At 46.3% G+C, this 25,447-nt stretch overlaps 3 protein-coding genes across 4 annotated transcripts; 1 reads left to right on the top strand and 2 right to left on the bottom strand.

Moving 5' to 3' along the window:
• Positions 1-421: 421 nt before the first annotated feature.
• On the bottom strand, positions 422-4,380 carry LOC308132130 (activated RNA polymerase II transcriptional coactivator p15-like). Its single transcript, XM_080499102.1, has 5 exons — positions 4,320-4,380; positions 2,771-2,840; positions 2,191-2,310; positions 1,564-1,672; positions 422-805 (listed from the first exon to the last, which is right to left on the bottom strand). The coding sequence occupies exons 2-5, from the start codon at positions 2,837-2,839 to the stop codon at positions 726-728; spliced, it is 378 nt and encodes a 125-aa protein (XP_080355228.1). The 5' UTR covers position 2,840; positions 4,320-4,380; the 3' UTR covers positions 422-725.
• Positions 4,381-5,155: 775 nt separating this feature from the next.
• On the bottom strand, positions 5,156-7,043 carry uqcc3 (ubiquinol-cytochrome c reductase complex assembly factor 3). The gene is made up of 2 exons (XM_080499106.1): positions 6,728-7,043; positions 5,156-5,510 (listed from the first exon to the last, which is right to left on the bottom strand). The coding sequence occupies exons 1-2, from the start codon at positions 6,839-6,841 to the stop codon at positions 5,394-5,396; spliced, it is 231 nt and encodes a 76-aa protein (XP_080355232.1). The 5' UTR covers positions 6,842-7,043; the 3' UTR covers positions 5,156-5,393.
• A 670-nt stretch (positions 7,044-7,713) lies between these two features.
• zfr (zinc finger RNA binding protein) lies at positions 7,714-22,660 on the top strand. 2 transcript variants are annotated; one of them, XM_080499092.1, is made up of 20 exons: positions 7,714-7,810; positions 8,000-8,081; positions 10,243-10,522; positions 11,012-11,153; positions 11,842-12,060; positions 12,279-12,514; positions 12,692-12,892; positions 13,021-13,342; positions 13,434-13,621; positions 13,704-13,823; positions 14,354-14,499; positions 14,593-14,758; positions 14,962-15,164; positions 16,115-16,265; positions 16,848-16,989; positions 19,726-19,823; positions 20,674-20,769; positions 21,125-21,236; positions 21,317-21,414; positions 21,819-22,660. In XM_080499092.1, the coding sequence occupies exons 1-20, from the start codon at positions 7,774-7,776 to the stop codon at positions 21,999-22,001; spliced, it is 3,222 nt and encodes a 1,073-aa protein (XP_080355218.1). In that variant the 5' UTR covers positions 7,714-7,773; the 3' UTR covers positions 22,002-22,660. The 2 variants fall into 2 exon arrangements, 1 of the variants encoding a protein (XP_080355218.1); XR_013936679.1 differs by lacking the exons at positions 19,726-19,823; positions 21,317-21,414; positions 21,819-22,660 and having other exon boundaries at positions 21,125-21,165.
• The last annotated feature ends 2,787 nt before the right edge of the window (positions 22,661-25,447 follow it).

Genomic DNA, 25,447 nt, shown 5'->3' with positions numbered 1-25,447 from the left:
ATAAAGCCTATTTCATACTCCAAATGCAAGCAATGTGTGAAGGCGGTGCGTTACAACGAACCTCCTCCACTGAGAAATAAGACTTTTTAATGCCTCCTGAACTCAATCACAGCAATCATCATTTGTTATCGTTTTCCATATCCCATTTTAACTATTTTATGTATATTTAAAACCTACTATTCTGCACTTCTTCCATTCTCATCTATGAAATAGTGCTGTATGAATGGAAGTGCGGTCGATGTTTTTATGTTTCCTTTTGATGAGCTGCAGGACAGTAGAATATCTCTTCTGGGATTAATAAAGTGCTATCTATCTATCCATCTATCTATCTATCCATCCATCTATTCTCTGCTTCCCTCCATCAGCCTCATAGACGACAATACAAACGAGGTAGCACAGTAAACGTCGACTCAACAAAAAGCGTGTTGCTAGTTTTTTTTTTTATTATTCAGTACAAAAACATGACTGATGGTGTACTGTACCCACCAAGTGGAAGGGTCTCACGCACATACACACACACAAACACACGTACATTACAGCAGCTCCAAAACACACACACACGCACAAAAACACAGGGTGCGCAGAAGACGTCTGCATCCATGAACTACAAATAAAACCCATTAGAAAACAACCAAAAACTTTTTCTTTTTTTTTTAACTTTACAAAAACTAAATCAGCCGAGGCGTTCACAAGTAGTTGAAGAATGTAAAGACGAAAAGGAATGATTATGTTCTCTTCACGGCGTCGTCGATCTCCGCGATCTGGTCCTTCAGCTGGTTCCACTGCTCGGGGTTGAGGGAGATGCCTGCAGGAGAGCACAGACACGCTGAAAACAGACCGTCGCGCTTTGGGTGTCCCGTTCATACGACAACGGCGCTCAAAACCACGACTGGTTGAGGACACTCCCCACGCCGTCTCCGTGGAAACGGGGGAAAGACAACTTTTCTGAAAGACTGCTGCAGTAAACATGCTCAGTCTATTTTCCTTCAGATTCACGACTCCCAGTCCTGATTCTCCTGGGTCTTGGTAGTTTTATAGTCGACAGTCACTGTGATAACAAACCAAGTTTGTCGTCCGTGCACTCCCGTCGCTATTTTTTTTTCTCGGTGGCGTACGTGTGTGTGCAGGCCAACTGTACCGTTTCCAGCAGAAACGGATGTCATTTTCAAAAGTTGCCGTGCAAAGATGAAACTTTTCCCGAAACGAAAACATTAAAAACAGGGCATAAGAAATTCACACTTCTGCTTCTTTTTACTGGCAGAACTAGAAACATGTCACTTCTTCAATGTGGTTTGTGGTTCTGGAGTTTTTCCTCTGCATTCTGACATTTTAATTTGAAGGTTCAACTAGGGCAAAAAAAAAAAAAAAAAAGCTTTTGTCGTCAAATTTATTGAATTTGTAGCTCAAATTTTTTATTTTCCAAATTCTACTTTTTCAGACTGAGTCGCATTGAGCTTATTAATATCAGTAGTGACAGAACATGAATCCTCCAGCACTGAAGGACAAGCCTTATAATCCTTCTGGAGAGTTTCTCGGTGTACCGGCAGCACGGCGGTCGTTTACCTTTCTTCCCCGGCTTCATCTCCCCGTCCTGGTTCATCCAGTACTCTCTGATGTCGATCAGGACTTTACCCTTGAAGTCTCGGACGCTGACGTACCGCATCTTCCCGATCTGCGAGGAGCAAAGGCGGCGGTGAGCTGCTGCTCTTCACGACGGGTCGCAATCAGTCTCGAGAAACACCCGTTACTGTTTAACTCATTACAGCCATCACCACTCTCTTTTAACAAACCCTCGGCTCAAAGCCGCATTTCTTTCTTTTAATTTCATGCAACTGTGTTTTTACATGTGTGGAACGAATTCGTAAAAGAGTAAGAACGTGTTGGAACTGGTGAGCGTAGACATTGGGTTTTGCTAGAATGTCCCAGAAATCCTGGTCAGGGTGTTAATCTGTGTCTGCCCTGCCTGCAGGTGTTATTTAGCTCGTTTTGAGCTGCTGCCGCCCAAAACGAAAACATCTTTTCTGCCTTTCAGCGAGACGAAACCTGGAGGCTTCCAAGACGAGCTGCTTCACGACTCAGAATCAGGTAGAACCGTCAATATAACCCGTTTCCGGTGCACCGTCTCCTCTCCCCCACCCTCCCCCCCCTCTGATCCAGCGCTCCGGGGGTTAACGCCGCGGCGCCTCCCACCTGGAACATGTTGTCGTCTCCGTTGCCGCTGCTCTTGGACGACCCCCCCGGCTTGGAGCTCTCCCCGGGCTTTGCTTTCTTGGCGGGTTTCTCCGGCGCGCTCGGCTTCTTTTTCTTCGCCTGCGGCACACAAACGTCACACATCACACATCCTCACCGTAACAACCTCGTGACCTGGACAAGTAATTGATTACTCTGACGTCATCTCGGTGGACTCGTCGTCTGTTGGAAGAGCTGTCGCATTTGATTATTCTACCATTAATCCGCCTTGTTCAGCCTCACCAATCCAGACCCATCTCATGACAGAAACGTGGTCCTTTGGGATTAGCATTAGCATTAGCCTGTATCCACAGGAGCCGTGATTAGCATTAGCATTAGCAGTTAGCTTCCTTTTCTAAGAGCCGCCTGCATGTTGGCAGATTAACATCCAGATTGTAGAGCATCTTTCTCCCACCGACTCATCAGGTGAACTTAATGAGTGGATTCGTAACGACAGCTCAGCTCATGCAAACACTACACTTCAAGTAATTAGTTACTTTTCAACTGAAGATGACATCAGGATGTGGACGAGGGCACTAACCTTTGTCTCCACTTCACTGTCAGAGTCGCTCCCGGACGTGGAGGACAGCACTTCCTTTGATTTGGGCATTCTGCGGGGAACAGAGGTCAAAGGTCACTGTGAGTCCAGCAGCACCACCACCACCAACTGTTTCAGATGACACCTGCTGCCGTGAGCTCTCGGGACAACGCTGGGAATTCTGGGTAATCACTTTTTTTTTTTTTAAGATTTAATAAAAAAGTATATTGATTTATTGTATTAAATTCCATCTTTTTTGCAAAATATGAATACATAAATAAACGAGTGTAAAACTTACGCGACTTTAGATGGTTAATGCTAATGCTAATGTGACTTGGAAGGTGTCATAAAGTTGAGGACTGTTGAGTGACATCAGGATAATATCATGTCTGGATAATTTCTGGAAAACTTTGAGAAAACGCCAAGATAATCTCGGGAGAATTTCAGGATAACTCGAGCATGTCAGGTTAACTCAAGGATTATCTCAGGATAAATCCAGGATATTCCCAGGATTAATTGAGGATATTCTCAAGATAAGTAGAGCATAATTTGAGGATTATTCAAGGATAACCTAAGAATTGCTTGGGGATAACGCAAGGATATTCAGAGGATTACTTGAGGATATTGTCAGGATTACATAAGGATAAACTCAAGATGACTCAAGGATAAACTCAAGATGACTCAAGGACAAACTCAAGATGACTCAAGGACAATCTCAGGACTATTTGAGGATAATATCAGGACTAGAGGATAATCTCAGAACTACTCGAAGATTATCTCAGGACGACCCGACTCCAGGATAATCTCAGGACGACGCCAGGATAATCTCAGGACGACTCCAGGATAATCTCAGGACGACTCCAGGATAATTTCAGGACGACTCCAGGATAATTTCAGGACGACTCCAGGATAATTTCACGATGTCAGGATTACTTGAGGTTAATCTCAGCATGACTCGAGAATAATTTCCGGACAATCTCAGTATCTGATAAATTTTGGTTGGCATTGCTCCGACATGTTAAGCACATTGAATGAATAGAGGATAACTGAATGGGAGCTGCAGTCAGGTGCGGCAGAGGTTGGATTAATGTCGACTCACTGCATAAATTATGACATTAGTAACATTAAATCCGGTAGAACATTGAAAACACGGAGAGCCAGGGTGAATGAAACAAAGACTAAGATTGAGGCGTTCAGAGGCCGTCTCATTCGGACATTTTCAGCACGGAACACACACACGACTCGCGGCCGCTTCGCTTAGGTCCCGGGAGGCGGGCAGGTGAGCCAAGGTTCCGCCGGACAGCGCGCTCTCTTCCCGGGGCCACAATGAGAGAGAGAGGACGGAGGTTAGCGACGGAGCTAGCGGCGTTAGCACCGTTAGCACATGTCCGCCGCGCGGCTACAAGACGTTAGCTCCGTGACGCCGCCGATCTGCGCCGAAAGCCGCGGACTGAAACCCGCAGAGCGGCCCCGCACTGGCCGCCGCAGTGCGGTAAACGCGCATTTTCTGAACAATTAATGAACAAAGTGCGGGTAAAGCGGAGTTCCTTACATGATGCAGGGGATGCAGGGCTTCTGTCTTCACAGGAAACGGAAAGCTGAATCACCTTCCGGTTATCGCGCGAGAGCGCGGAGCGAGACTTCAAATAAACACGGCCGGGACTTTTTTTTTTCTTTTTATATTGAAAAACATTGGTGTGTCATTTTGCATTTTCTCTTCGGCAAAATATTTTGTAGGCAATATATTTAATGTTTCATTCAACGTGTTGTTCTTCTTTTGGGTATAACGGGATTCAATAGATAATATAAGATAAGATAAGATAAGATAAGCGTTTATTCATCTCCCAAATGGAGAAATGTAGTGTTGCAGCAGCATGCAGGACAGCAGAAGAAAAATTACAAATAAATCAAATCAGATCAATAACAACACAACACCAATTATTGCACATGGGAGGAATTATATTCGAACATCATTCCATATAGCAAAGATTATATATCTAATCAAATTTGCAATACAACCAGTCTAGCTGAAAGAGTCCTCAGTCAGAGGTGGAAATTTAAACACGGCTTACTTCAGTGACATTTACATTTTAATTTAAAAATAGTTTTTGACTCATACACTGAGCTTTCAGACAAATTTTTCATCATAAAATGTGCAGATGATCGTTGAAATGTTCGCAGTCTCTTATCCACATTTCACCCACCTGTTAGTTCAGCGTGAAAACGTCTCCATAAGCCGGTGTCGGGATTCTTCCTCCGTGCTTGCGGCAGGAAGTGAGCGTTTGCGTGGAGACGTGAGCCTCAGAGGAACAAGAAGGCTTGAAGAGCAATGAAATGAGCTCCGGTGTGTGAGCAATGACAAAACATGGCAGTTTTAATAACCAGAAGAGTTACGCGTTTTATTTTCCAAGGATCCCCACAGAAATTAACAATAACAGCTTTCGCTGTGAAAAACGTCAGGAAGTCCAACATTCAACCAAAATGACTGCGTGGGCCTGAACACACACACACACACACACACACACACACACACACACACACACACACACACACACACACACACACACACACACACACACACACACACACACACGCGCACACACACACACACACACACAGGGTCCGGCTACTTGGACCGGGCGATGTTCTCCTTGGTCTCGGCCGCCTCCTTCAAGACCTGCATCAACATGGCGTTGCGCTTCCTGGTCTCCTCCATCCTGACCGGGTTCGCTTCCGGAAGGTCCTGACGGGACAGCAGAGGAGGGGTGGCAACACACGCACACGTTAGGAACATTAACCTGTATAGTGTGACATCACACCTGGAACCAGGAGTTGGAATGACATCACTTCCTCACAATCAAATCCCAGCCCCGAAGAGATGTTTTACCACTTGGCGTGCTCAATTGTAATTATGTCAGTTTAGGGGGGGAACTGAGTTGTAACATTCAAGTTTAAAACTTAACATATTCCCATTATCTTCATGACGGGAATGACATCATTTTATCAAAAACAACACAGACTGTTTTTTTGGGGGGAAAAAATGTGTTATGGCATTTCAGTTTGATATTTAGCCTGACCTGAAAAGTGGTATTAGAGGTGGTAGTGGCATTAGAGGGGGGTAACAGCAGTGATAACAGACTGGGCTAAGGGGCAACTACAGTGGTATTGGAGGGGGGTAACAGTGGGGGTAACTGCGGTGGTATTAGAGAGGGTAACTAACAGCACTGGTGACAGACTGGGGTAAGGGTAACTAAAGTGGTACTGGTGGGGGGTAACAGCAGGGGTAACAACAGTGGTAACAGAAGGCGTAACTGCAGTGGTATTAGAGGGGGTAACAGCGGGGGTAACAGCAGTAGTAGCAGAGGGGGTAACAGAAGGGGGAACTGCAGTGGTAACAGAAGGGGTAACTGCAGTGGTATCAGAGAAGGTAACTAACAGCAGTTGTAACAGACTGGGGTAAGGGTAACTAAAGTGGTATTAGTGGGGGGTAACAGCAGGGGTAACAACAGTGGTAGCAGAAGGGGTAACTTCAGTGGTATTAGAGGGGGTAACAGCCGTGGTAACAGACTGGGGTAAGGGTAACTGCAGTGGTATTAGAGGGAGTAACAGCGGGGGTAACTGCGGTGGTATTAGAGAGGGTAACTAACAGCAGTGGTGACAGACTGGGGTAAGAGTAACTAAAGTGGTATTAGTGGGGGGTAACAGCAGTGGTAACAACAGTGGTATTAGAGGGGGTAACAGCCGTGGTAACAGACTGGGGTAAGGGTAACTGCAGTGGTAATAGAGGGGGTAACAGCGGTTGTATTACAGGGGGTAACAGAAGGGGTAACTTCAGTGGTATTAGAGGGAGTAACAGCGGGGGTAACAACAGTGGTGACAGACGGGGTAACTTCAGTACTGGTAACAGTGGTGGGAACAACAGAGGTAACAGCCGCCGGACCACCACCCGGTGTCGGTCACCTTGAGCATCTCTTTGCGCCGCTCCTCTCCCGGGGAGATGATGGTCCACATGCCGTAGCCGAACCCAATCATGGCCACCATGGCAGTGGATGAGAGCATTGTCCTCAGGCTCATCCTCGCTGCAGACGCTGGGTGCCGCTCAGTCAGAGTCGGTCGGCAGCGTGAATGAGAGTCCCCGCTGTGGCTGTCCCGGACAAGCCTTCCGCACCTGTCCCGCTTTGAGTGAGAGAGTCCCTGCTGCGGCTGGTCGCGGTTGTCTCCAGAGTTCCGTCCACCTCTGGTTTGTTTGGTAATGTCGGACACGGCGCAGTGCCTGCCTGGGAGAAACTCTTCTTCTTCTTCCTGTCAGGGACACTGGACGGTGCTGCGGCTCTCTGCTGCTCCCTGAAGCTTTCTATTGGTACTACACTAATCCATCCATCCATCCATTCACGCACCCATTCACCCATCTATCCTGGTTGGGTACTGGTCTTGTTGGTTATTATAATAGCCTTGCTAGGTATTATAATAATCTTCCATCCATCCATCCATTGGCTACCGCTTTATCCGGGGCCGGGTCGCGGAGGCAGCAGTCTGAGCAGAGTTGCCCAGACTTCCCTCGCCCCAGACACTTCCTCCAGCTCCTCCGGTGGCACCCCAAGGCGTTTCCAGGCCAGCCGAGAGACATAGTCCCTCCAGCGTGTCCTGGGTCTGCCCCGAGGCCTCCTACCGGAGGGACATGCCCGGAACACCTCCCTGGGGAGGCGTCCAGGGGGCATCCGAAATAGATGCCCGAGCCACCTCAGTAATAATCTTGAAGTATTAAAATAATCTTGTTAGGTATTATAATAGTATTGTTAGGCGTTATAATAGCCTTGTTATGTATTTCAATCATAATGAATAATAATAATAATAATAATAATGGATTTATTCCAAAGCGCGTGACCGCGCCCTGCGCTCATGCTGCTTTTTCTACGCATGCGCACGTACGGACGGCATTTCCGGGTACGACATGTAATATAAATAGGCGACTGTCGAGCTCGGGGTCGCTAAAACTGAAGAAACCAATGATTCCTATCTGTCCTGTGGTCTCCTTCACCTATGGTGAGTGTGCGGGGCGCTGGGGGAGGTGCTGAGGCCTCCTGCCTGACGGGGAGCCGCTTTATGCGGAGGCAGGACCGCGATGTGCGGCTGGAGCGAGTCCTTGGAGCTCGATGCTAACGTTAGCTTCCCCCCGTGTGTGTTTGTGTGTGTGTGTGTGCGTGCGTGCGTGTGCGCGTGTGTCCTCCGCAGTGCCCAGCCGGCTCGGTGAAGATGCCAAAATGGCTACCGGCAATTACTTTGGATTCACCCACGGCGCTGCCGCCCAATACAGGTGAGGGACTCGGGGCTGCGGGGCTCTGTGGTGCCATTGTCGAGGGAGGGGGAGGGGGTGGCGGCGCTGATCCCTCTGCTGCTGCTGCTGCTGCTGCAGTTGGACGTCAGCCGGAGTCCAGGCTGCGGAGCTCTACGTGAATTAACGTCAGCGGCCGCTGGAGCGCTGCAGAGCTGCATCCATGGCTGATCCAGCTGATCCTGGAACGCAAACCTCCTTCCCAGTATACACATGCATCCAGAGAGCACCGCTAGGCAGGAATAGTGCATCTCTATTGGCACGTCACTTTTATTTACATCGCACCAGTAACAACACAGTCATTTGAAGACACTTCTGTAGAGAGAGAAAAACAAAACGTCAATTCAATGAGCAAGCAGAGGAGAGGGTGGAAAGGAAAACCTTCAGAACCAGACTCAGAGGTGGAGACCCAGGCCTTGTTTACACGTAGCCGGGTATTAACACCATTGTTCACGGCAGATCATTTTCAATAAAATTTTAATTTACACCTCACTAAAAAAAGACTTTAAGAGCTACTATTGGCGGTAGTGTCCCGACATAATAGCACATTTGTGATTGTAACACAAAGAAACTAAAAACATTTGTACAAACTTATAAAGGCGCACTGCTTCAACCGCATCCATTGTCATCACACTCTGCAGACTTTAAACACGTGTTGCACACCTAAGATTCATATTGTGGTGTCAAACTCTGTTTTGAAGAAGAATCGTTTTCACTGAATTGTAGCCTTGCATACGTGTAAACAAAAAGGCCAAACGCATTGAATTATCAGTTTTTGCAACATGTAAATGGGCCCTCAGAGATACAGACTTTCTGCTGTTGTGGTTGGATGTTGGAGAATTTACTTCAGTTCATTATTCCATCTGAATATTGAACATCTGTATCGTGATCTTTGACAGACCATGCAGCCGCACCTTGTGCTTTCTTATTGTATCTACATGTTTCTGCAGTGTCAGTCCACTGTGAGCTAATCTTTGAGATTTCTCTGTTTTATTTGGTTTTCACCAGAGAAATTAATGTATTTTTTCTTTTTAAATGACTTCTGTTCAGCTGCAAAGTCTGATCTGTTACTTCTAAAATGTAACTCCCGTTTTAACCACAGCTGCAGCAATGAACTATTTATTATTCCTTTACACATCAATTTATTTAATCAGATTATTACTGCACCAGATATTTTAACTTTACATCAAACCTGCTCCACTGCAATAACTGCACAAATACACTAAACCCCGTCCAAGAAGAGAAACGACAAACAACATCAGCGTCATATACTGATGTGCATCTTGATTATAACATCGTGGTCACAGTGTTTGGCACTCTTGTACCTTTAATCTATTTCTTTTTTTTCTAATCCCCTTGTTTAAATGAATTCATATCATGAATAGAAAAAAAGATGTGAAAAATAACAATAAACATTAGAATCTACTGCGAGATGTAAAAATTCTCAAGGTGTGAATGAATTTAACCCAAATCATTGTACAGAACAGGAAAAGAATGTAAAAACCATCAATGCTGTGACTGAAATGACTCGGAAACAAGACGGATCAGGGGGGAAACTTACCAAAGTGAGACTAAATGTCTCTGTGAACACACAATTAATTTTAAACAGCTATCAACATGTAAAATGGACACGTGAGACACAATCCCACCAATGCCAGTTTTATTGTTTGACTGTATCTTACTGCTTTATTACCTAATCTTTTGTTGCAATTTTCATTAGTCTATTATGTGAAGCACTTTGGCATCAGCCATAGCCGTTTGTAAAGTGATATATAAATAAAGCTGACTTGACTTGACAAAATGATATATAAAACATGACACACAGACACATGACAAAATCTGACACACAATGAGTGAAGTTTGCCAATATATGGTCAGCGAGACCAAACCGGAGCCTTAAAAAGAACAAGAACAAAACTTCGCATCATTAATGGAAATGAAAAAAAGACCGAAAACGACTCGCAAATTAACCAAAGAGAGATTAACTTGAAAGGAAAAACAAACCCAAACGCCCATCAAAAGGCGAAATTGATCCGTACACAGCCCACGACGGCGAACACGATTCACAGCAGGTTTGACTAAATGTGCAGAGGAAAGCTGTAAATCCTTCTGACGCCGCTCTGCTTTGTTTTGGAACCACCAGCCAGCAGCCAGCTGCCGGGGTAGCGTACACACATCCCACCACAGTGGCCAGCTACACAGTCCACCAGGCGCCGGTGGCGGCGCACACTGTGGCGGCCGCCTACGCCCCCACCGCGGCCACGGTGGCCGTGGCCAGGCCGGCGCCCGTGGCCGTGGCGGCCGCCACCGCCGCGGCTTACGGGGGGTACCAGCCGACCCACACCGCCGCCGACTACGGCTACCCCCAGCGCCAGCCCGAGGTCCCTCCGCCTCCGCCACCCGTCACCTCGCAGAACTACCAGGTAACAGAAACGCCGCGACTCTTCTCTCCACGTCGGAAGGGCTGAAGCTGCTTTAAGTGCTCATTCAAAGGTCGTGTAAACAGGTCCTTACTTAGCTTTTTTCTTTTTTTAGGAATTTTGCCCATTTTAAAAGTTTTTACTGTTTTTTTTTTTTTTTTTTTTTTTTTTTTAATTTCAGACTAGTTGTAGTTTTTTTTCCAGCTGTTTGAGTTATTTTCATCTTTTTTTTTCTTTTTAATTGTTTTAGCAATTGGGACTCTTGAGAAGCGTGTTCCTTAGGTCCTTTTTTGGACTAATTTGAGGCATTTCTTTTGCTATTTTGTAAATTTTAAATCAGTTTTAGCCAGAAGAGGAGTCATTTAAAAAAAAAAAAAATAGTACAATGTGCAAATGAAATAAAAATATTCCTTTAGGCGTGATGTCTTCTGCTGGCTTCAGGGAGCTGAAGTCCTGTGGCGTGTGCCTGATGTTTGATTCCTTGCGTTGCAGGATACGTACTCCTACGTGCGGTCCACTGCCTCGGCCGTAGGGTATGACACCAAGCAGTACTACCAGCAGCCCACTGCGACGGCGGCCGTGGCGGCGGCTGCGCAGCCGCAGCCCAGCGTGGCCGACTCCTACTACCAGACAGGTAGGTGTATACTCGGAACGCGCAGGACAAAGCCACATCGTGAAGGGAGAGGTACAACTTATACTGACACGTACACAAAACGGATTTTCATTTAAAATTTAAATATTGGCTTTTTCCTGTCCTCCCAGTGTAATCTGATTACATTTCAACCTGAATATTGTCTGATTGTGTTTACACTGCACACGAACAACCTTACCCAGTAAGGAGAGAGCTTGGTGCTGAAAACAGTTGTCGAGCTGCTGCCTCAATTCTGAGCCTGAGTTAGCATTCGCATTATCCAAAGGTTTTGTTTACTAGAAAAGGAATCTCATCTAGATTATAGTAAATCTTCCTGTTACTAACTGATATGACGTCAGGTGAACTTTATGAGTAAATCAGTCATTAAACTGACCCACACAGTGCAGACAGCTCAGCTAATGCTAACAGTTTGATAACACTAGAAATAACCATTGTAGACACAGGAACTAAATAAAGTTTTTTTTATCAGTAGTAACCAATGAAGTAACCGGTGCTTTTTGAAGGAGTAATTAGTAGTTAAATAATTCCTGGTTAACAGTAGAGAACATATCAAGAAACCTACAAGGTTCCACGAAGCGGTTCACAGTTGTTCTATAGATGTTAAGGAGGAGAACAGGCATTTACGAATGTACTATATATACGTCACGGGAGTTTTGCGTTTGGTCTCCAGCCCCCAAATCAGGGTACACCCAGGGCGTGACGTCGTACACGCAGAGCCAGCAGACCAGGCAGGTGACGGTGATCAAGCCCGCGGCTCCCAGCCCAGCCTCCTCCACCTTCTCCATCTACCCAGTGACCTCCAGCGTGCAGCCGGTGGCCGCCGCCGCCTCCGTGGTGCCGTCGTACTCCCAGAGCCCCACCTACAGCACCAACGCCGTCACCTACTCCGGTACGACTCGTTTCACCCACACAATAGGTCGCATATTCCCGTTTCCACGGAGACGGAGCTTTCTCAAGCTTTCTAAAGCGTTGTGTTTTCAGTAACTCCGAGCACCGTTGTTGTGTAAACGGGGCCCGGACCTCCTGAATGAGATGGAACAACTGGAGTTTATCGAGATGCAGAAGAGCTTCAGAGTGTGACATGCTCCGGTGTGTTTCTCCCTCCAGGGACCTCGTACTCGGGCTATGAGGCGGCCGTGTACTCGGCCGCCTCCAATTACTACCAGCAGCAACAGCAGCAGAAGCAGGCGGTGGCGGCGGTGGCGGCCACGGCGGCCTGGACCGGGAACACCTTCACCAAGAAACCCCCCTTCCAGAGCAAGCAGCTCCGGCCCAAACAGCCCCCCAAACCCCCCCAGATCCACTACTGTGACGTCTGCAAGATCAGCTGTGCGGGACCGCAGGTCCGTTCCTGGTTCTTTCCTCTGTGACACTTTGAACACTACGCTTCGCTGTAGGAACACAATCAAATCTTTAACTTTGTTCCTACAGTCTGCGTACAAGGTGACTTTAAATATTGGAGCAAGTCCACGGGACAGGGAATCTAACAGGTTATACTGTCTCTCTCTCTCTCTCTCTAGACCTATAAGGAGCACTTGGAGGGTCAGAAGCATAAGAAGAAGGAGGCGGCCCTGAAGGTTTCTCAGAGCAGCAGCAGCAGTTCCGGTGGAGGCTCGTTGGCTCGCAGCGCTCAGAACCAGCTGCGCTGTGAGCTTTGTGACGTCTCGTGCACCGGCGCCGACGCGTACGCCGCTCACATCCGCGGAGCGAAACACCAGAAGGTGAGCCGACGGGACGATTTATTCTTTTAAAGTGGTGGGGGACCTTGTGAGCTGCAGAAACGGGGAAAATTTGAGAGAGGAGTTTAGTCCAGAGCTGTAATGGAGGACTCGTGTGCTGCCCCCTGCAGGTGGTGAAGCTCCATACCAAACTGGGTAAGCCCATTCCCTCCACCGAGCCCAGCATGGTGACTCAGACGTCGTCCTCAAGCACGTCCGCCCCCTCGAAGACCACTACAGCGTCCCTGAGCAGCTCCAGCAGCGGCTCGCTGTGCGTGGCCTCCTCCTCGTCCTCCTCCTCCTCCAGCTCCGCCCCTCCCTACTTGAAACCCGTCACCATGGTCAGCGGCGGGGTGGCCGGCGCGAAGAACCAGCTGACCAGCAGCCTGGGTGCTGCCGCCGGCTCCACCGCCGCCGGGAAGAAGGTCAACCCCCCCAAGATCAACTTCGTTGGTCAGTGAGCTCGAGGTCCCGCCTCCGTCTGTCCTCCGTCTGTCCTCCCACGTGTCCTTGGACTCTGACGCGTGTCCTTTGTCACCTGCAGGTGGAAATAAGCTCCAGACCACAGCTAAGCTCGATGAAACCAGAGCAGAGGTCAAAGTGGATTCCTCCAAGCCTGCGACCCTCTCGCCAGGTTCTCAGGACTCCAAAAGCGACGACTCTCTGTCCACGTCAGCGTTGGCGGCGCTGCAGAGCGACGTCCAGCCCGTCGGTCACGACTACGTCGAAGAAGTACGTAGAGACAAGACGGTGGGCGGCCGGGAGGGGGCCCCCCTTGAAGCCAGATCATAACGTGTGGCTGTCTCGTCTCCAGGTCCGGAACGATGAAGGCAAAGTCATCCGCTTCCACTGCAAGCTGTGCGAATGTAGCTTCAACGACCCCAACGCGAAGGAGATGCACCTCAAAGGTCGAAGGCATCGCCTGCAGTACAAGGTGAGTAACCGACAGTATGAACTCCTGAAGGACTAAGACCGTTGAGGATAACTTCCAACTACCTGCATGTAGAATTAAAGCCTCTAAGTTTAGGATTAAAAATCATTTTTCTGTATTTGAGTTGAGCTGTTTTTGATAGATTCACTTTTCAGCATTAATTCACAACATGAAATGTGTCCCACTTGAGGTGGCATTAACATCCAAGGATACAGTTTTGAACAAGATCACATGAACTTAATATTCTTTCATACGGTTTTAAACTGGTTCAGATCCAGTTTAATGTCAGAGGAAACAGTTTGTTTGAATCAAGAGTGTGATTTACATGTTATTGTGTATTTATATCATGGTTGTACATGTATTGGTTATAGTCAATATTGTGATGTGTCCAATATGTTCATCTTTTCACGCAGTGATGCTTAGTTTCTTTGCGTTTATTAGGATGAAAAACTCACTAAGTAATCTTGAAAGGAGTTACTTCCGTTTGGATTCAAACATGCTGGGGTGTTTCTCCATGTGTGTGTGTTGTACAGAAAAAGGTGAATCCAGAACTGCAGGTGGAGGTGAAGCCCAGCATCCGGGCCCGGAAGATCCAGGAGGAGAAGATGAGGAAGCAGATGCAGAAGGAGGAGTACTGGAGGAGGAGGGAGGAGGAGGAGCGCTGGAGGATGGAGATGAGGTGAGTCTGGGGGGGGGGGGGGGGGGGGGGGGGATAGGCCGGACGCTACGTTCAGAGTGTGCGAGTGCCCACACGCTGTGCTTTCTTCTCCAGGCGTTATGAAGAAGACATGTACTGGAGACGCATGGAGGACGAGCAGCACCACTGGGATGACCGCCGCCGCATGCCGGACGGAGGATACCCACCGGGGCCCCCGGGCCCCCCGGGTCTACTCGGGGTCCGGCCTGGAATACCCGGCCTGCAGCCTCAGGGCCCCATGGTACGACTTTATCAGCGTGCTGCTTCTTCGACGTATTTCATATGATGTGTCGGCTCGATTTGTTCCTGTTTTAGTACGTCAAAGTTCTTTGATAGACTGAAACGGCTCTTTACGTGTTTTAATGACCTTAAACGCACTGAGTTGAGTTGAGAATCGAACCGGTGTCCTTGAACCAGTCAGAGCTGTTTTCTTGGTGCTCGCAGCATCCGCGTCGGCCCGACTCCTCAGACGACCGCTACGTCATGACCAAGCACGCCGCCATCTACCCATCTGAGGACGAGCTGCAGTCCATCCAGAAGATCGTGTCCATCACTGAGCGAGCCCTCAAGCTGGTCTCCGACATCATCACGGACCAGGACAAGACCAAGGACGAGGACAAGGAGAAGAAGGAGCCGGCGAAAGACAGGTCTCCCAGCACTGTGAACATATGCCTGAACCAGCCCCAACTGTTTATTCAACTCAGGTTTATTCAATAGAAAAGTCTTGAGTCTCACCTTCAAAATAGAAACTGTCATCCTCCTTGTGAAAACCTCAGAACCTCTTGTAAGCAGCACTTTGAAAACCAAATGTTCTGCTGGGTCAAATGGGACTAATAAACGTGCTGGGGCCTGGTTGTTAAAAGCTTTTGTAGGTTGAATGAAGGATTTTAAACACAATTCTAGATTTAACAGGAGGCCCATTAAGAGTCTCTGTCAGGACTCTCGTTGCAGCAAATAGAATAGAATCAATAGAAGAACTTTTAAGCAGCTTCAGCGTGATAATAGAGAGTTAAAATAATCTACTCTGGAAGTGACAAATGCATGGAGCAGTTGTTCAGTGTCCCTCTGAGTCAACATGTTCCTGATTTTTGAGACATTCCAGATAAAAAAAAAAAAATGCAGATTTGTCTAATGTGGAGGCTGAATGATAAGTGCTGGTCAAAATTGACTCCCAGGTTCCTTACAGTGATACTGTAGATCACAGTAATGCTATTCAATGTTCCTATATCTTTAGATCATTTCTCTCTCAGATGTTTTGGGCCAAATATAATTTATTTTGAGTTCAGAAGCTGACAATGAAAGGTCATCCAGGCTTTTAGGTCTTCAAGACAAACTTTTGATTTAACAAGCTGATCAATTGCATCTGGTTTCATAACTAAATAGATTTGTTTATCATGTGAATAACAATGGAGGTTAATGGGGTGTTTCCTGATAATATTCCCCACAGGAAGCATATATATTATGAGGAGTAAAGGTCCTAAGACAGAACCCTGTGGAACTCCACGTGGAACTTCAGTTTCAGCTGGATTGTCGTCATTAACACAAACAAAGTGGAATCAAATATGACTTTTAAATAATTCCTCCACTTCCATCTCAGGGCCCTGAAGGGCGTGATGCGGGTCGGCGTCCTGGCCAAAGGTCTGCTTCTTCGCGGGGATAAAAACGTGAACCTGGTGCTGCTCTGCTCCGAGAAGCCCACCAAGAGCCTCCTGGCCAGCATCGTGGAGCACCTCCCCAAGCAGCTCACAGTACTGTCCTTGCATCCACACACTACCACCATCACATCACTACAGGGTCAAAGTTCACTCAACGAGAACCATAAAAAAAGTCCAGGGCCAAGTTTTTCTTGATCAGAAACAAAAACTGCACCACGTGCTCGCTGAGATAACGGCGTGTACAGTAAAAACCTGTGTTTACAGAAAGAAACATGTGAAATCATTATTTAGAATAAAGTTTCAATCCATGTGACCTGCTGGAGGCGCCATAACGCGATGCTAAAGCATTTAGCGTTGAAGCTAGTGGAGTCTTTACCATTTGTCCTTAAGCAGTCTGAAGCAGGAAATGTGAACTGATGGGACTCATCAATTCACATTTCAATAATTTCAAACAAGAACTTGTTCTCCAGAACGTTTCACATTCACGGCGCCCCCTGGAGGTCAGAAATATGTTTGAAACTGTTCAACATCCGTTGAGAGATTCTAAAATATTTGTGCTGTGAATATTTTCTGGGCGCCCTGTATATAACAATAAAGCGGGACATACCATGTGTCACCACTGAATGACAGTACCACAGGAAAACCTCCGTTACCGCTGTATTTTCTTTTCTCCAGGTGGTGACCCCAGAGAAATACGAAGTGAAGGGTTCCGAACAGGAGGCGGCCATCATCCTGACGTCCTGCGCCGAGCCACAGATGCAAGTGACAATCACGCTGACTTCCCCTGTCATCCGGGAGGAAAGTGGCCGGGACGGAGGTTGGAAACGCATCACAGCCTTTTCTCTCTCTTTTTATTCCCCTCTCTCTCTCTCTCTCTCTCTCTCTCTACCCCCTCCCCCTCTCTCTCCCCCACCTCTCTCTATCTGTAATGACTCAGTATGTGGGTTGACCCTCTGCAGAGCTCCGTCCTGCTGGCACTCCTCACTCGTCGTCGCGCTCATTCAGAGCCCGGCTGTCATTGAGACAGACAAAGCGTGCACAGTGCGTTTCGGACTGTGTGGGCTTCCATCATTGTGAAAAGAGACGAGGCGTGTGCCAGCAGTGCCGCTCTGAGGCTTTTTTCGCTCCGTGACTCTTGACTCTCAGATGCTCTTTTACCCTTTAAACAAAGCATGATCAGTGTTTGCATTGTGTTAAAGTCTAGTTCCTCCCAGGTGAGATTCTATTTTGTTTCCTGTGTTCCCAGAACGTAATCTCCATGTCTCAGTTAGCTGCAATCATTGGGAGACACTTGCACCACCAGCCATCTTTCCGCTCCAAATTCTGTGCATCAGACGAGGAGTGACAATCTCTCATTTGCAGGAGGCAGCGCCCACTCCTCCAAGATTCAATTTGGACCAGATTCTGCAAAAAAAAAAACAACAAAAAACAAAAAAATGAACCCCTCGTGAGATGATAACTGAATCAGAAAAGTCACAGCAGATTGATGTATGTAACTGTCCCACAGGAAACAAATCGTCCTTTCTGTGTACTGGTGAGCGGTTCACCATGCTGAGGTCCCTTTTCTCAAGCTGCACACACCATCACACACACACACGCACACACACACACGCACCATTCCAAATTGGGCTGGAAACCTCTGAAGTGTTTGTCCTCCAGACTTCCTGAAAGACGAGGACAAATCCTTCCGATCGGACTCATTCGCCTCCGAGAAATAATGTAGTACACGAGTCTTGGGGAAGTATGGTTACACGTTCAGGAATCTGTGGTTGCACCCGAGTTCAGTCCAGGGGGGGTTTGGGTGGGGTGGGGGTCTGATTCCAGCCTCCTGATGTTAGCTGTGCATGCAGTGATCTCCTAACCTCCCCCTTGGTTTTCTGGTAGTTCTCATGTTTTGTTTTCTCCTCTTCAGCAACCATTGCTTCCTCCTACTTTCTGATTTGCAGAGTATCCAAACCACACGCCAGCCCAGTCTGTAAAACACACACTCTGCCACTCACACACACACACTCTCACTCTCTCACACGCACACACACACACACACACACACACACACACACACACACACACAGACACACACAAAGCACTCTGTCTCCCATCAGAGGTTTACGTAGGAGCCAACAGCTTCGGAAGGATTTTTGACCAAGGTTTCCTCACACCCCAAAAACTTTGCCACACCTACTACTGCCATGTTACTTTTATTTTATTTTTTTATCGGGTCTCTCTCTTTCTGTCTCTGTCTCTCTCTCTCTGTTTCACTCTCTGTCTTCAGTTGTTTTCATTGAGGTAACCTCGAGCACAGTCTCCTGATCAAACACTACCAACTCGGTTTGGAGTCTCTGGGGTCTGGTGATTTGTGAAAACGAGCGATTCTGCTCCTGCAAAGGCGACGTGTTGTACAATATTAATGGAGGAAGATGCTCTATAATCTGGATATTAGTGGAGGAAGATGCTCTATAATCTGGATATTAGTGGAGGAAGATGCTCTATATTCTGGATGTTAGTGGAGGAAGATGTTCAATAATCTGGATGTTAGTGGAGGAAGATACTCTATAATCTGGATATTAGTGGAGGAAGATACTCTATAATCTGGATATTAGTGGAGGAAGATGCTCTATAATCCGGATGTTAGAGGAGGAAGATGCTCTATATTCTGGATGTTAGTGGAGGAAGATGCTCTATATTCTGGATGTTAGAGGAGGAAGATGCTCTATAATCTGGATGTTAGTGGAGGAAGATGCTCTATAATCTGGATGTTAGTGGAGGAAGATGCTCTATAATCTGGGTGTTAGTGGAGGAAGATACTCTATAATCTGGATATTAAAGGAGGAAGATGCTCTATATTGTGGATGTTAGAGGAGGAAGATGCTCTAAAATCTGGATGCTGGCTTTCCTTAAAGACACTCGATGCTCCCGACGGTGGGACATAGTTGTTGTTGCTGTCAGGATTAGTGAGGCTCCACATGCAGTAAACAGGAGTTCAGCTGAATGGTGACTGAGCTACCCGACTCATCCGAATATTGCTAATGTAAACAGTAGGCTAAGGGAGCAGTACAGAGGCAGCAGCAGTGCAGCTCATCAAACATTCAGAAACTGAACTGAATTCATAAAACTACTCAGTTACAAACCAACAACTTGTAATTATAGACCAAATCTGTCAAGATTTAATGATGTGTGTGGCAGTAAACATTATATTAGCAAAAAAATAATGAAAGTGAAGGACAGAGGCTTAAAAAGCGCCGATCGCCCGACCCTACAGCTCTCCAACACCGCATTCAGTTTGACCGAAAAAATTAAATTTACGTACCAGATTGACTAAACAATCTCCGCCCGTCTCCTTTGACCCCGTGTTAGTTTGTTTCCTCTTTTTCTTTTTGTGTTTTTTCTTTTTTTCTTTCAATGTCTCTAAAATGTAAAATGAGCAACCGATTGCAGGTTGTGTCAGACAGAAATGTTGGTATGTGTGGCAATGTGTTTGTTCTCTGCCAGCCTCGCTGACCTGGTCAAACACCCGTTCCTCATCACCATGTTGACACTTGAAATCCATTTTTAGATGTAACCTCGGGTATGGTGAAAGACCCAGCGGACGTCTTGGACAGGCAAAAATGCCTTGACGCTCTGGCTGCTCTGCGCCACGCTAAGTGGTTCCAGGTTCGGAACATCATTTTACTTTCTTATTGTAGCCTTATGAGATGCATTATTTATGTTTCTATTCATCTATTTATGTTCCTACACATTTGGTTTTTATTTCATAATCGAGAGGAAACCTATTGATATTGAAAGCAAGAAAACAAACCGTATATTCAAGGATGCCGCCTGCCACAAGAAGGATCTGGTTAATGTGTGCACTGATTCTTAAATCTTCAGTTCATCTGAATCCCTCGCGTGAAAACGCAAACGCTAGAAAGAACTGGCATCCTTGTATTCTCCATGAAATTTTCCAAGTCTTCGATTCTAGTTCCACGTGATTCCATAAGGCTGCACAATAACTAGCACAGAGTTGTGCCATCCAGAAGTGCTTCCATGTCTGTATTGTTTTTACTCTACTTTGTAGAATGGGGATTGAGGGAAACGGGGAATATCTGAGTAGTTTCCTGTGATTCTGCCCCCTGAGCACAAACACAGGCAAAATAACGCAGATTTCCTCGGCTCTTTCAGTCCCTATGCTCTCCTCTCAGGTGGACTCTTGTACTTTCAAGTCCCCGTTTGTGAGAATACCTGGAGAAATCTGGGATCAGGGTTTAGAAGATGGCAAGAAAGCTCCTCGTTTCTTGCGCATCTTGCAAACTTTGAGCTCCCTTACTAACTGTGAGGTACAAGACTACTGGGAATGGCAGCTGACTGCAAACTGTTATGGCTTCAACACACACGTCAAACCATACTCAAGCTTCCATTATGCACAGTAGTGTTTGGACCTCTATGACGGCACTGATTCACTTGTTTGGTCCATCTCTTGTCACCCCCGGGTCACTCCATAAACCTAACTCTATTGCATCAAAAGGCTAGAGCCAATGGTCTTCAGTCCTGCGTCATCATCATCCGGATCCTGCGAGACCTGTGCCAGCGAGTGCCCACCTGGTCACCGTTCCCTGGATGGGTGAGTCTGGTCTTCAGGCGCGCTCATAACTGGTAAACGCTTCGGCGGCGAGAATAAGACGAGAGGGTTGAAGTACGAAGTCGGGCTGACGTGGCCCGGCTCCGGTGAGAAGTAGGGATCAAATGGAACGATGTTGGGTTTCTCTGGGTGAGTGAAGTGGCTCTGATGGATCAGAACGCTACAACCTGCGACCTCCGGAACGCCACCAGCATTGACGCGTGTGGGCCCCCGGGAGACGGGCCTGTTTGCAGGTCTTTTGGATTGTTCCTCAGATTTGGTGTTTTGGTGCTTCGTCAAACCGAAGAAGGTTCCATCCGAGACTCTTTACTCCTCCTCTGTGTTCTCTGTTCTTCAGGCCATGGAGCTGCTGGTGGAGAAGGCCATCAGCAGCGCCTCGGCCCCCCTCAGCCCCGGCGATGCTCTGAGGCGCATCTTTGAATGTATTTCCTCCGGGATTTTACTCCCTGGTGAGTTGCGAGCTTTTGAGAACGGGATTGGTCGGCTCATTCAGAGGGACGCCAATCAGAAAGCTCTGGTGTTCCTGCAGGAGGACCCGGACTGGTCGACCCCTGCGAGAAGAAGCCGGTGGACACACTCGTTCCGATGGGAGAGCAGCAGAGGGAGGACATCACCTCAAGTGCCCAAGTACGTTCTCTCAAATCTCAGCAGGCGTTGGGGAGAAGTTAGGCTCAAGATGAAATGTAGAGATCGGAGCTGCTTGTGGGAGAATTGCCATCATCAGTTCCCACGTTCTCAGTTCGACAAAAAATAATTCTTATCCTGGGAAGTCAGGGGGAAAAAAACGAAATTACCAAAACAAACCATAAATATATATAAAGATGTGATGCTACCCATGACACCACCTGCTGGTACAAAGTGGTATTGTCTGCAGAGTGTGTCAATCGGTGAAACTCAGACATGACTTGGTACTTGACGTCTCTGTGCTGATTTGAGGAGGGTTCATGTTTCCATGCAGCTGATGTCCCCCGTGGGAAAACTAAAGCTTAGCTGTTTGCCCCCCCCCCCCCCCCACCCATGTCTCCGTACAGTTCGCTCTGAGGCTGCTGGCGTTCCGGCAGATCCACAAAGTCTTGGGCATGGATCCCCTGCCGCTGATCAACCCCCGCTTCAACGTCCGCAACAGCCGCAAGCGTCGCCGCGACAACAGCGACGGGACAGACAGCTTCGAGGGCGAAGGCAAAAAAGACAAGAAGGACTACGACAGCCACTAGGCCCCGCCCCCTCCGCCATCAGCGCGTGCAGAGATGTACTGAAGCGTTTGTTTGCCCGTCTCCTGTGTTTTTAGTTTCCTTAAGCCGAAAAAGACAAGCTGGTGTTTTAGTTGTAGATTTCCTGAAGTCGGGGCTCGGAGCTGCGGGGGGGTCGCTGGTGTTTTTCTTTGTGAGTCAAGAGGCAGAGGAAGTTGTTGTGTACAGTTGTTCCAGAGGCGGAGCCTTTTTTTTTCTTTTTTCTTTTTGTTCTGGATTCCTTCGCTTGAAGCTCGTGACGTTTGATGCCGTGGTCTTGTTACGTTTCAGTGCTGAGCTACACCACACCACCTGCGGGGGGCGCCGCACTCACTCATGCAGATGAACTCGAACCGTTGATAGATCTTTCTTAGTCGTGAAGTTGTCGACCCTAAAATGTAGGGGTGTTTTTTTTTTGTTTTTTTTTTTCTCGTCATTTCATTTGCATATATATGGAAGTATCTGTATAATCTATAAATAGATTTTAAAGCTTCGGTTTGTGGAAAAAGTGTTCACGTCGCTTTGTTTTGTTTTTTAACTTTTGTTTTCCTGCATATTGACAAAAAAAAAAATAGATTTTGGCTCGCTTTAACTCCATTAGGTGCTGAATGAAGTTGAGTCCTAGGGTATTTGTAGGAACCCTGCCTGTAGGGGGGTGGGGTGGGGTGGGGGGGTGTGAAGGCCCTGCAGCGTTAGCTCCTGTCGTGAATGCTTGCTGTGCTCTGCTTCATTCCAGTAGCAGAATAAACATTTCCAGATTGAAGCGCCGGCGTCTCGTTTTCTTTCAAACTCCGATCGACAGATCCTTTCTTCTGAACACGTCTTCCCAACGTCATCAAGAACATTGTTTACACAACATCAAAATGGCAACAAGACAGTATTTGTCTCGTTTCTGTTGCTAAGAACACATTTTCCAGTATGACGATGGACCTTCTGATTGGCCAAAACAGTACAATCTACACTGGACACGCCCACTTTGACCTCCATACATTAGCCTACAAAATATAACCATTATAGAAAATGTCTTATTCTGTTTCTCTTCTATGTGCAAGTTTTAATTTTACAACGTTGATTAATTTTTTTAACTTCCAAGGGGACCTGGACTCCTGATTATTAAATAAAATGTGCTTAGTCCTTTTGTGATGTAATTATTCAGACATTATTGATATTAAATCTTCAAATGAGACATTACAAGAGTTCAGTTCACGTTAAATAGTGGAGCGGTCCCGTCAGTAACCACGACACAACAACCTTTAAATACAACCTATTAAACGTCTCATGGTTTCATTGTTTCAGTGCAAAGAGGCCCTTTATGGTACAATTTCTATTTAATATCTTTTAATAAACCTGAACGACTTGGATTGTTTATCTTTATCAAACTTTCCTAAAGAGTTCTGGAAATATGTAATTTGTACATGAGACGGTTAATCTTCCTCCAGTGTGACCACTACATTTATTTTATGAGGAACAAAATCACTGACTTCTCTCAATATGAAAGGATTTGGAAGCCATTTCAACGGCTTTGGGACTCCACTGAATCATGATGTGTAATTATCCACATAGAGAAAACTTGGAACAGTGGACATTCTTCATGAGAGGCTGACCTACGAATATTACTCCCAAGAGAGACAGAGGACTAATCCAGGTCAGGTCAGACTCCCAAAAGAACATTGAACGTCTAAAGAACTGAAGGCCTCTAATCCCAGGATGTCTCAAAACAAGCCTAAACAGAAACTGGAAGAGTCTGCAAATGTCCACATTGCACATTGTTTTTATGGTGTTCAGTAAATGTTGAAAGTTTTAATGGTTGAACATCCTCAGACTAATTGTGCTTTCTACATTTATCATTAAAAAATACTTTTGAGGGACTCCCTCACCAGACCTGGCAACCCTGCTGTTAGCCACAATAAAAAGTGAAAGTAAAAAACTCCGTGGAAGAGCCAGTGCAAGTGTGGCAGCTTGACGATGATCAGACTCTGAGATTTGTTCTTTAACATGGAGTTTTGATCCAAGAAGAGGCAGTTTGTGGAAGAAGAACATCAGATTTCACAGGTGAGCTACAATGAAACTTTAAAGGTTTTGACTTCAGACATTAAACGGGAGACTTGTGGAAGTTTATAAAGTTCCCACCCTTCAAGATGGCACTTGCAGGAGCTTACTCAAAACCACATTGTTACAAGGCTTATAATGTCAGCACATATAACGCTTTCCCACTGAAAAAGTGGTCCAAAATGCATGTATATGTAGGGGTATGTGTAAAAATGTGTATATATATGGATATGTGGGTGTATATTTATAGAGATAAGTATAAATGGGTAGTATCACATTTGTATATGCTTTTAAAGGACCCATATTTCATGTTTCACAGTGCATCTTATGCTCATGTGGGATAATAATGTGGGTGATACAGTATGCAACACTCAAAACTTGTGACATTATAGTTATTTCTTGGATTGAGCTGAAGTCACCGCTCATGAAACTGGTGGTTGTCAGCTCCTCTTGTGAAGCGAGCATAGGCTGAGATAGCGCATATGGGATAATAACCTTTAATATATCTTACATGTATAAACACAAATTGAATATTATGTAAATATTTAGGAAGCTGGAAATGATCAAATTATAAAAGAATAATTTATGGAAAAGGGGTGGGATTAAATAAGTGTTTGTTAACTTCTTCTCACTCCTTTTCAAATATGTAGATCTAGTTGAGAAGTGTGGAATAATTCTGCATTATGAAATTGTTTTATATGTATGCGTATGGATATGTATGTATATATATGCGCGTCTATGTATGTGAATGTATGTATGTATGTATGTATGTGTGTGTGTGTGTGTGTATATATATATATATTTAATATAATTAATATATAAGTCAGGGGTTCTGACTTGTCTCTTCTTCTTCTCTGCAGCTCCGTCAGCCTCAGAGGCTTTCTGACATTATGGCGACTGGAACGTCTGGTGAGTTAAACTTCAATTACTTTGATAACTTAACTCCCACATAGTTTCATAAACCTTCACAGGCCTCATATACAACAGAGTTGAGAAAGAAGATATCCAGAAATAAACAGAGAAAATGTCAGGATCAGGTTAAAATGTCAGGATAAGACAACAGCTTATCAGTTCTAAAAGATCTCATTAAAAAAAAAAAAAATCTCTGATCAGCACATGATGAATGTTAATTAATGTGTTCATGTCAAACCATCGTTCCTTAAGTCCACCAGAACGCTTCTCGAACAAACCTAGAACATTTACAGGAGGTTCTGGACCCACCTGAGGGTCTCCTCCCAGGAGGACACGACTCTGTGTGCCTCATGGACCATTACAGTGTTTTCCTGTTGGAAGAAGACGATATGAAAAGACCCCACGAGACAAAACCTGGTGGACCGCCCGAGGACAGGCAATCCACCTTCAGCTGGTTGAGCGTCAGTGAC

Source organism: Blennius ocellaris (assembly GCF_963422515.1).
Source record: "Blennius ocellaris genome assembly, chromosome: 7".
NCBI classification, from domain to species: Eukaryota; Metazoa; Chordata; class Actinopteri; order Blenniiformes; family Blenniidae; genus Blennius; species Blennius ocellaris.
Note: the sequence above shows the minus strand (reverse complement) of the source record. Positions and strands in the feature narration are given on the sequence as shown.